General features: G+C 39.4%; 1 protein-coding gene across 1 annotated transcript in view; it reads right to left on the reverse strand.

The window, feature by feature from the left end:
- ERLIN1 (ER lipid raft associated 1) overlaps nucleotides 1–12,249 on the reverse strand; it is a 62,666-nt gene that overhangs the window by 24,371 nt on the left and 26,046 nt on the right. The window contains exon 8 of the mRNA XM_044659141.1: nucleotides 100–158. Within this exon, the coding sequence (XP_044515076.1) occupies nucleotides 100–158 (59 nt within the window). The remainder of the gene's footprint in view (nucleotides 1–99; nucleotides 159–12,249) is intronic.

Genomic DNA, 12,249 nt, shown 5'->3' on the forward strand with positions numbered 1-12,249 from the left:
CCACTGTTGAGGACAGCTTAATGCTTAAATCTTCCCTAGACTGCTGATTGTTCAGACAACTCTGTATGAAAACAATGTGATCTCATGAACATTACTCACATTAGCTCAAAATTTCTTCTTATGGCTTCTGGAATTTTGGGTTTTGTTACACGCACAGCCTATTAAGAAAAAAAGCCAAAGTAGATTTTAAAAATGTATCTAAATATATCTTTAAATTGATAGCTTAGCAGCCTTGAAGTGTTCATGAATATGCCATAATTAATTCTGACACCTAGCAATAGGAAAAGAGAGTCCACTAGAAAACTATATAGGCACACCCTATCAAACACTGTTAATTGGTTTAGCAAAAGTGGAAAATTAGGCAAAAGAACATTACCAGGAGCACTTAATTTCATATGACAGTGATCATATTGACAAAGACAGTAAGTGACATGGCAATAATAAGTAGAGTCAAAGAAGTAAATGCTACCAGAACTTCAAGCACTAATGTCACCAACCACCCAATTTGTACCCTATATATAAAAAAAGAACAATGTATTAATGCCATTATTGCATAAATACCTTTGTTTGACCAACAAACATAAAGGATATATCTATTCATCCAGGATAAAAGCAAGAAAGTTTTGTTCTATCTTAAACTAAGGTCAAGCAGTTCTAAGGGAGCATAAATGAAAGACAAAATTCCCTACTTTTGCCATAAAATAGTACTGATTTCCAATTAATCCAACACCTTTGACTTTCTTGCTACCTTAATAAAGTTTCAAAATACTACAGATCAAAGATTGGGGAGGCAACTCGGTGGCTCAGTAAATAGAAAGCCAGGCATGGAGACCTGAGGTCCTGAGTTCAAATATGGCCTCAGACACTTCCTAGCTGTGTGACCCTTGGCAAATAACTTTAAGGGGCAGCTGGGTGGCTCAGTGGATTAAGAGCCAGGTCCAGAGATGGAAGGTCCTGGGTTCAAATCTGGCCTCAAACACTTTCTAAGGGACAGCTGGGTAGCTCAGTGGATTAAGAGCCAGGCCTAGAGACGGGAGGTCCTGGGTTCAAATCTGACCTCAGACACTTCCCAGCTGTGTGACCCTGGGCAAGTCACTTGACCCCCATTGCCTACCCTTACCACTCTTCTGCCTTGGAGCCAATACACAATATTGACTCCAAGACAGAAGGTAAGGGTTTAAAAAAAAAAAAGATTGGACTTTGACTGATATATAACTATTAGTCCAAAGAAATTCTGATCATATAATGCAAATACAAAGATTTGACAATGAACGCATTTCTCTTTTCCCCAATTGGTACCATGGATCACAGTTGTAAAGCTAAATGACTGAAAGATAACTCATCCATGACAGCTGGATGTCACTAAGAGCTGGAGGAGCAGCAGAAATTGCCACATGCCCTGCCTATATGCCCCTAAAAATCCCCAGCACTAATATTAGACCTCACTGACATAACCCAAGGACTCTCAAGGCTTTTACCAGATTCACCAATGTGTACCCTTGGGACTCTGGGGCTTTCTCATGAACCATGCAGCTAAATTTTTGTTATGACAGGTGCTTGCTTGGCCCATAGTTTACCCTTAATAAATGCCTTTTCATTGATCATTGACCATTTGTTATGATCTACCTTATAACAGCTAAGAACATCACCTCCTATACATTCTCCAGTTTTACACAGGGTATAGCCCATCTGACAAAACTTGTAGCCATTCTCCCCATTTCTTCTGAGCACAATGTCCTCAGATTAACAAAGATCAGAGTTTACCCAGAAAGTGTCACTTTTAGGGCTCTGATCTACCAAGTACTTGAAAGCAGAAAAGGCTTACAAGTTTTTCATTGCTAAACCAACAGAAAAATGAAGAAAGTTTCAATTCTCCTAAAGAGACAAAAATTTTAGACCAAAGGACCAACCGTTAGTTTCTAAATGAACCCCCCCCCCAAGCTTTAACCACCACAAAAAAAACATTAAATCTTTAGATGCTAATCAAATTCTAGTGCTTTTAAACAAACTGCAAAACATCCTACCATTCTGTCTCTGCAGAAACTCCAGAGCATTTGGCTCTGGCTATCATATTTATTCTAATGGAGCCATAATTCCAAATTGTGTACTCCCTCCACTACTATTGTGCATTGCTGAAACTTTATCATAACTTTCTTCTCTATTCAAATCTGTAAATTCAGTGGTTTAACAAAATCCCAGTGAGGAAACTCCCTCTGCCAATGAAGAGCTGTAATATACAATTTTAGAATGTTGCTTCCCCCATTAGACTGAGAGCTCCTTGAGAACAGGGACTGTCTTTTGTTTAAGGGTTCCTTTCTGGCCTTTCCCCCAGTCTCTACAGCATTTAGCACAGAGCTGGCAGAAAGAAAGCACTTATTAAATTCTAATGTTTGTTACCTAACACTGAGACACCCTACCTCTTTCGTGCCTTATCTCCACCTAATTCTTATCCAAGTCATTCCAAAAATGACCCATGAAGGACCTCCCCAAGATACCAAAGGTCTTTTTCAGGTCTACTTTCTTGCCAACATTAACCTTTCTACTTCTACTATTGATTCCAACCACTCTCTTTTGCTAATCTTCAATCTCTCCTTATCCTATGACTCCTTCTCAGTTGCCTAAAAATATACCCAGGCCCTCTGTTTCTTAAAAAAAAAAAAAAATATCTTGACTTAACCCTAGCAAAACCCACCAGCTACCATTCTATCTCTCTCCCCCCTCCTTTTCACAGCTAAACTCCTAGAGAAAGATGTCTATCACTGCTGCTACTTCCTCTCTTCCATTCACTTCTCAAATGAAAGCTACCAATATCTATTTGTCATAGTTATTTCAATTCTTTTCCTTGACCTCTATCTTCAGCACTGTTCACCAATCTCTACTCTCTCAGGATCCTGCTTGCTCTCTTGATTTACATTATACCTCCATCTCAAGTTCTTCTGCTGGATTTTCATCCCTATCCAGCCTCCTCCCTGTATGGTCTTCTTTTCTCTGTATTCTTTTCTGGTGACCTCATTAGCCCCTAAGGATTTAATTATCTCTATACAGATGACTTGAAGGATATACAAACTCTTACTCTCTAACCTGAACTTCAGTCCAATATCACCAACTACCAAATAGAAATTTCAATGTGGATATACTATAGGCATCTCAAATTCAGTATGTCCAAAATGTCTCATTCTCTTCCCCCCAAAAAATTCACCTCTATATCTAATTTACCTTTTTTTTCCCCCAAGGCTATCACCATCCTACTATTTACCCAGGTTCACAACCTCAGTTATCTTGACTTTTCACCCTCCTCCAATATGCAAGCCAGCTGCCAAGTCCTATCAATTCTTTCTCCACAGTATCATTCACATCCACATAAATACTAGTAGAACCATCATCCTCATTCACAAATAATCACCTCTCACCTGCAGTAGTTCAGTACTGCAGAACTCCAATTTGTCTTCCTGCATCATCTTTCTCTTCCAATCCATCTTTCACACAACTGTTGAAGTAATATTCATAAAATCTATGTCTGATCATGTCATACTCCTGCTCAATAAACTTCAGTGGCTACACATTGCTTCTAGGATCAAATACAATCTCCTCTGACTTGCACACAAAACCCTACACATTGCACACTTTCATGCACTCTACAGTTTGGCCATGTCTGGCTATTTGCTGCCCCTCACAGATAACATTACAAATTTCCCACCTCTACATTCTGACACAGGTATTCCCTATGCCTGGCATGTCCTTTCCTCTCCTCCACATCTTACCTACTCCTTCTTACAAGCTCAGGCCCTCTCCCTGCAGGAGATCTTTCCTAATCCCCTCTACTGCTTGTACCTGCCCCCCCCCCCCCCCGAGTATATTTATGTAATATAACTGTGAGACAACAAGGCATAGTACAGCACTGATTTGGAGGCAGGACAAAGTGGGGTTCGATCTCAATTCTGACAACAGCTAAGTAAGTAAATATGGACAGAAGTTCCTCAGCCTTTCTGAACTTTAGCATTGTATAGTGGGGCACTTCCACTGAAAAAGCTGCCTGGAAGGAGAGAAGCAACCTAGCTCCAGAGCTCACACCAGACAGAATAATGATCAAGAAAACCAGCAAGAAACTACAGTGACTTTTTCCACACACAACTGCCCCCCAAAGACAGCCAGAAGCACAAGGACAATAGGAGAGGAAGGACCAACAAACAAAGCCTGTTGTTAGCAAATGGTAGCCTTCAGGCATATCCAATGATGGCCGAGGACATGTGTAGGTTGCAGGACTCAGTGTCCAGAGGTAAAAAAGAGGAGGGCTCCCCTAAAAAAGTCTCAGTGTGGTCACAAAGCACTAAGGTGAGGACCATGGAAGTGCTGGAGAGTAGTGCAATGGGTAGCAACCAATATGACACTTTAGTGCTCAGAAAGAGAAGAGTCAGTCAATAAACATTTATTAAGCACTGACTAGTGCTGAACACAGTGCTAAGTTCTGAAGATTCAAGAACCAATGGACAGTCTATCCCTAAAGACCTCACATTCTAATGGGGGAGAAAAGTCCAGGTCCAGAGGTTTGCAGGTTCCTGAAAATATGTCCTAAAAAGTCAAAGAGAGTTCTGAAGATACAGTACTCTGAATCTCAAAGATCCAATGGGGAATCAGTGCGCAGAGTCTGCATTACACCCAAAGTGCATTAGCAGGTAGAGTCTGCCCCTTTTTCAGTTTTCAAAAACTAAAGCTACAGAGAAGAGTTAAGTCAAAGAAAACGCCAACCGGTATCAAAAATCATTGTAAATCTAAAGATAACACAAAAATGAAATGATAACTATCTCAATAAGAACTGCAAGCAGATTTTCCACAATCAAATGACCACAACATGAGATTTTTCAAATATCAGTAATCTCAAGGAATCCAAGAGGTATGGCACCTTAATAATAAGAACATGAAATACCTTCAGTGTATATTCTTTGGATACATGTAACTTTGTTTTTGGCATTACTTTTGGTTGCAAGGCTCCCTACCTTTCACTTTCACTGAAAACTGTTTTCCCCAATTAAAAACTAGGAGAAAGAAAATAACAACTCACAAATAAGCATAGTCAGAGAAAAGAAATCCACACAGGGGCCACTTCCAAAAATGTATGTCTCTTTCTGCATCTTGAGACCATTACGTCTCTGGAGTCATGGCTAGTCAGTGCACTGAGCAGAGTTCTTAAGTTTTTCTTTCTTTAGTGATGCTGTTCTTGTATAAACTGTTCTTCTGGTTCTGCTCAATTTACTAAAGGTCAGTTCATACTATGAAATCTATGAAATCATCTCTCTAGTTGGTTCCTATGGAATAATAATATTCCATTACATTCATATGCCACAATTTGTTCATCCATTCCTCAAGTGACAGGTACCTTCTTGGTTTCCAGATCTCCCTCCTCTTTTATCTTTCCCTCTAATTGATTAAGAAGTTTGTTTTGGCAGTTGGGGGGGGGGGGAGTTGTCTTGTAAAAGTGAAAATTGGGAAAAAGCCATCTAGAAGTGTATATATTTCTATGGACATGGGAAATGTATCAAAACTACATTTCCCGTGGTCCAGCTGTTTCCGTTTCCGGGTCTTTGGGGCATGGGGAGGTCTACGTCGATGCAGAGAGGGTTTTAAATCTCCTGGGTTAGGAGGGAGTGGTCTCTTTTGCGAGTAGGCGCTTCCAGGAAACAGGAGACAGTAATGGAGGCGGCAGTTTTGAATGCTTACAAGCGCGTGGTCTAATGATTTTATCTATCAGCATGGCTTTAATTAAAATACTAATTTATATATTTATACCAGCCTTTATCATTTTTCATATTTATCATTTGGCGAACCAGAAGGTCGAAATTCGAACTCTAAATCTTCCAGATAGCCTAACTATAGCCATGCCTGCTTTTTAGCCATCTGGCTCAGCTCTTTTGAGCACTTTTTTTTTTTTTTTTTTTTTTAGATTTTTTTTTTTATTTTAAACCCTTAACTTCTGTGTATTGACTTATAGGTGGAAGAGTGGTAAGGGTAGGCAATGGGGGTCAAGTGACTTGCCCAGGATCACACAGCTGGGAAGTGTCTGAGGCCGGATTTGAACCTAGGACCTCCCGTCTCTAGGCATGGCTCTCAATCCACTGAGCTACCCAGCTGCCCCCTTTTGAGCACTTTTTAAAAAAAGGAAAGTGACTTTCCTTGCCATGCTTTTGCTGAAAGCAAGAGCACGTTTTTTGCCTCTGGCGGGACTCAGCCAGCCAGTCCAGCCCAAACCACCTTGGGAGGGAGGTGTCAGGCCAGCCGATTCTGGCTTTTGGCTTTAAACTAAAATCCCGGAGCCCAGCCAGACTGTCTCTGCCACTGATCTCCATTCTTGACTCACTGATGCTGCTGATGCTGATGCTGCCATCATTCCAGTCCCAGTGCTGCCGCTTCCACTTCAACCCGGAGCTCCAGAACCTGAGATTTCCGGGAAGGAACCCAGTCCTGACTTGCCGAGATCTCGACCTCCAGAGACTGCTTCAGTTCCTGCCGCTAACGATTTGGGTATATTCCCCTTTCTCTCTACTTTCTTATAGGAGACATTCTAGCCTTCCACGTGTTTCTCTAAAGACCTAATTTGGCCACCCACACAAGCTCTACACGTGGGATTTTCTACAAAACTTTCTCTAGCCCCAAGCCCAACGACCTGATACCACGTGGACCTAGCACCTAGCGTTTACCCTTAATCAGCTGAATGGCCTATTCAGACTTGCTTGTGATTAAAAACTGAACTCAGGGGAGAAATATTCATCCCCATACCTGCTCAGAACTTTGAACTTTTAGGAAAAAAAAAAAAAAACAAAAAACCTTAAACTCAAACTCAGCAGAACTCAATCAAAAGAATTGAAACCAGGGGTGAACTTTTAAAACCTCGGAACTGAATGAGCTTTATTTCTGTTTTAAAGAGACAGTATCTTACTGTATATTGCTAATTACTTTTGTTAATTAATCTTGCTTATTTCATTGATTTTCCTGTTGCACTGAATCATTTTAAGTTAATGTAGTTTGTGGCTGCTAGATTAATTCTGTTTGTGATTTTATTGTAACTCCCAAATAATGAAAAAAATCTATTAGAACTGGTAAGAGGTTTTGACCAGCTTGTTGATCTGATACTACTGGATTTATAGAAGCACATGTCTTTTAAAATTTATTCTGTCTAGGTAACTGCAAAGAACCTTGAAAGTTTCCATGCTTTGAATATTACCTTGTAATTTTACAAGAGATCTTTTTTAACTTTTACTCTAAATCCTTAAGAATTGTTGTCTTAAAGGATAAAGCCTTTATATATTTTATTATAAGAGATTTATTTTCCTTAAATGGGTAGACGCATTCCTATCCAGGATTTTTTTAAATACAGAGAGTCAAGGAGCTCCTGTATATTCTTTTTTTTTTTTTTATAAGTTTTTTTTTTTTTTTTTTTAAACCCTTGTACTTCGGTGTATTGTCTCATAGGTGAAAGAGTGGTAAGGGTGGGCAATGGGGGTCGAGTGACTTGCCCAGGGTCACACAGCTGGGAAGTGGCTGAGGCCAGGTTTGAACCTAGGACCTCCTGTCTCCAGGCCTGACTCTCACTCCACTGAGCTACCCAGCTGCCCCTCTGTATATTCTTTGCTATGGAAGCAATAACAGCATTTGCCAAGGGTTAAAAGTTGTAACAAGTATATGATTTTAAACATCATTATTTATTGTTTTAAAATGTGCTATTGGAAATAATGGTACTCTATTTGAATGTGCATTGTGAATCTGCTATTTTGTAAAACCCACTTTCTCTCACAGAAAGTCTCATTTTTGGGTAACATAACCCTTCTAGTTCTAAGCTATATATATATTTTTGATTTTTGAAACATTTTTTTAATGAGAGAAATTGATTTTCCCCTTTTCTCATCTTGTACTGGAAATACATATATAATCATTATTTATCCTTTTTCTGATTCTACAGCAATACCTGAGCCTATAGGACTGTGATTTAAATGCCTCTCTGATTCCAGAAGGGAACATGAAAGCCATTAATAGTGCTAAAGAAAGCACATGGTCAGAGACTTGACTGACCAAGATCTGCATAATAGCAGTTCTATGCCAATACTGTAGGGCTTGCAAATTGGGGTTTGAGTCCTGGAGTCCCAGTCTTTTCTAAAACTTTAGAGGACGTGGGTCCCATCAACTTAGATTCCTAGAAAGCACCTAAGATTGGTTATTTTATTTGGCTCACTTCCCTAAAAAGCTGATGATGTCAGATCAGAGAGAGAGACATTTTCCTTAAGTCCTGGCCCTGGATGGGTAATTGCAATCTGCTGAATTCACTTTAATTAGGCCTTCATCAAAAGGTCTAAGTTTATTTTCCCCAGATTTTTGCACATTTCATTCACAAGTTAATTTTTTCTTCTTTTTTCTTGAATTTTATTCTTTTTATTTTGCCAATCTTCATATAACCCCCAGGACTCAGCCACTCATCCTTACCTGACCTGAGGTACCCCTTTAAAAAAAAAAAAAAAAAAAGTGTGTTTAAGATTTACCTCACGGGGATATCTGTTAAGTTGTTTTTTAAAATTCGATAATGTGAAAATATATGTATATTTAACTCTTTTAGGAGTAATTTTACGGGGAATTATATGAATCTTAGAAGAAAATGTATGTTTTGTAATCTATAATGTAAAGTTTAAATTCTTTTGAGAATAATTTCAGGATAAGGATCTTGCCATCTCCCCAAAATCCAGACAACGAACTTGTTTTGGTGAGGACACATGAAGATGTCTGAAAAGCCTTCACTGTACCATGAAGACCAAACTTTAAACTTTGGGGTGCAGTTGATTGAACTATGGGGAGTTGAAATTGAGTTGTATGTATTGTTTTAATTGTACACTGTTGTGCCAGTGGGGGACAGCCCCCCAAATTGGTTTTTTGTCAATGCGGCTAATTTTAACCATTTGTTCATCTATTTCTTTTATCCCCAATTTCCTGAAAAATTTAGAAGTTGTTTATTTTTACAGGTCCAGCGAAGAAAAAAGGACTAACCTTTTTTTTTGCCGGACCTCACAGGGAATTGTAAAAGTGAAAATTGGGAAAAAGCCATCTAGAAGTGTATATATTTCTATGGACATGGGAAATGTATCAAAACTACATTTCCCGTGGTCCAGCTGTTTCCATTTCCAGGTCTTTGGGGCATGGGGAGGTCTACGTCGATGCAGAGAGGGTTTTAAATCTCCTGGGTTAGGAGGGAGTGGTCTCTTTTGCGAGTAGGCGCTTCCAGGAAACAGGAGACAGTAATGGAGGCAGCAGTTTTGAATGCTTACAAGCGCGTGGTCTAATGATTTTATCTATCAGCATGGTTTTAATTAAAATACTAATTTATATATTTATACCAGCCTTTATCATTTTTCATATTTATAGTCTCTCTATGTGAAATATATGTGTATGCGTGTGTGTGTGTCCCCCAAACTTGTTTTCCTTTAGTTTCAGAGAAGTTAGGGTTCATCACAAGCCCAGTGCTCTCAACCCTTCCTATATATTTCTTTCTTCTTCTTTTCTCACTCACCCCAATTTGATGAGTAATAAAACATTGACCCCTCAGCCCTCCCACCTTCTTCCTTCTTTCTAACACTCATTGCAGAACAAACCCAGGTTCCTCCCAGGACCTTTCTTGCTCTTATTTAACCCTCTACATACCTTTTGAGGACATAAAGGTTCTTTTTCCTTATTAGAACAGTGTCACTGCATCATTACATAGCCCCTTCCAATTGCTCAGATATATTTTAATTATAATAGCTAGCATTTATATAGTGCTTTAAGGTTTGTGAAGTGCTTTAAAAATATTATTTCATTTGATCTTTACAACAACCCTAGGAGACAGGTGTTGTTATCATCCCCATTTATAGATAAGAAAACTGAGGCATACAGAGGTTAGATAACTTGACAGAGTTCACACAGCTTATGAAACTCTAAGGATGAATCTGAACTGAAGTCTTCCTAAATCTACATCCTACTTGAGTTTGTAGTGGTCAGAGCTAGGCTAAAGATTTAGCCTCTTTTCCTAAGATGTTAATTGATGCTCAGATTCCTGATGAGTCTTTTCTGGGTAGTGATTTTTACCAATTGTCCAACACAGCAAAGGCATCAGAATGAAAAGTCCATGACATAAAACAATGTTTAGGGCACAAATTCTTACCTTGGGTGGTGATGGAGTGAATTTGGTTTAAAATTTTTTTAATATTTTGATAACTATATTTGAATAATTAGTTTCCTTTATAATCTTATACATTTTATTTTCACTTAAAATCATTATTCTGATGACTTTGTGCATGTGAAAATATTATCCTGATAATATGACAGAGATCCATGGGTTGCTCTGGGATGCCAAAGGAGTCCACAAAACAAAGAAAGCTAATAAGGCTGGCCAAAAAAAACCCTTTATACTGTTTCTCACACTCCCTCCAACTCCCTCTTTCATCTTACTTCTCTTCTCTTCCTCTCTTCTCCCTGCCCTCTTCTTCTCTCCCTCACTCTTTCCTTCCCTCCCTTCCCCCACCCCCCAAAAAACAACATTACATTGTACTTCTTGGAGATAAGTCATTGGGACACCACCTATCAGTTTCTCAGGTTTCTCAAATTCAGCATGTCCAAAACAGGACTCATTATCTTTTCCTCAAGCACCATCACACCCCACATCCCTGATCCAGTTCTGAATTTCTATCAATGTCAATACCCTTGTATTACCATCCTCCTATTCACAAGTCCCAAACCTTAAGGTCATCCTTGACTGTTCCCTTCCTTTCTCCCTCACCCCACACATCCAATCACCACCAAATCTTGTCATTTCTACCTACCTAAAATCTCTCATCTAAGTCCCCTTCTCTCTACTCACAGTTAGAACACTAATGCAAGTCCTCATCACCTCTTGACTAGGCCACTGAATAGCCTTCTATCTGGTCTCCTTTCTTCCCATTCTCCCCATATCAATATATCCTCCACACAGCTGTCCATAAATCTGGTCATGTCACCTGCTCACTCCAATTGAGACCCCTGCTTGGGTTATTACAATAGTCTCACAGGTATCTCCTGCCTTTAATCTTTTCCTGCCATTAATATCCATCCTATGCAACAAAGCCAAACTAATTTCCCAATAATAACACACTGACTGGTACTCCTCCACTCAAAACGTTTCCATATGAAAGCATGTCATTTGAGGATCAAGTAGTAAAGGAACTAGAGATGTTCAAACAAGAGGAAACAGTGACAACAATCTTCAAATAACTAAAGTTAGACTATTAAGGTAAAATTAGTTTGTTCCATTTAGCCTCAAGAAGGCAGATTTTAGCTCATCTTTAAGAACACGGCTCCTAACAATGTCAGCTATCCAAAATAGTGTGGACTGCCTTCTACAAGCTGGTCTCAATCTTCTCTGCTAGGTTATCTTCCACTGCTTCCTGACACATACCTACACACACACACACACACACACACACACACACACACACACACACACACACACACACACACAGCCAGAATGCCTAACCCCTAAGACTCAAGGATACAGAGATGCAAGGGCTACCTTAGAAAGCACACTCCCTTCACTTTACGTTAGAAGCTAAACTATGCAGAGGTGAAATCCCTCCTTCACAGTGACAAGGTGGTGAGTAAGCAGTCCAGTTGGCATTTAAACCCAGGGCTCTGCTGACATGAATCCTACCTTCTCTCCACAAGACAGAGATTTTCCAGCCTCCATGGTTCTACATATACTGACCTACCCAGAATGCTCTTGCTCCAAGTCTTTCTGGCCCATCTGAATGCTCCTATCCACAAAGACTTATCTCCAACCCCACCTCCATAAAGTTCCCCTCAGCATTCACAGCAAAGATGTCCTTGGTGTTACAGGTCTTGCCAAATCATCTATTGTTAATGAGACCTGTTATTTAACTTTTTGGAATTTATCTTTAGATCTTTATGTCGTCTTTCCAAGCTTCCTGAAAGCAGGAACATAGTACATTCCTTGGCTTATATATACGACAGTCAATAAATATTTTATGTGGTTTTTGTTTAAAATAGTTTCCTGTGGAAATGACATCAAGCAACAATAAAAACAAGCTGTACATTTTAAATAAGTCCCACCATACAAACATCTGTAACATCATAGTAATTACTCCCCATTCCGCCCTATCCTTTTTCCCACTGTTTGTTCATTTGTCTCCATATGTGTATACATCTCTTCATTTTATAGTCATAATCCATGCGTGGGTATGAGTG

The sequence above is a fragment of the Gracilinanus agilis genome, chromosome 2 (assembly GCF_016433145.1).
Source record: "Gracilinanus agilis isolate LMUSP501 chromosome 2, AgileGrace, whole genome shotgun sequence".
Lineage (NCBI taxonomy): Eukaryota > Metazoa > Chordata > Mammalia > Didelphimorphia > Didelphidae > Gracilinanus > Gracilinanus agilis.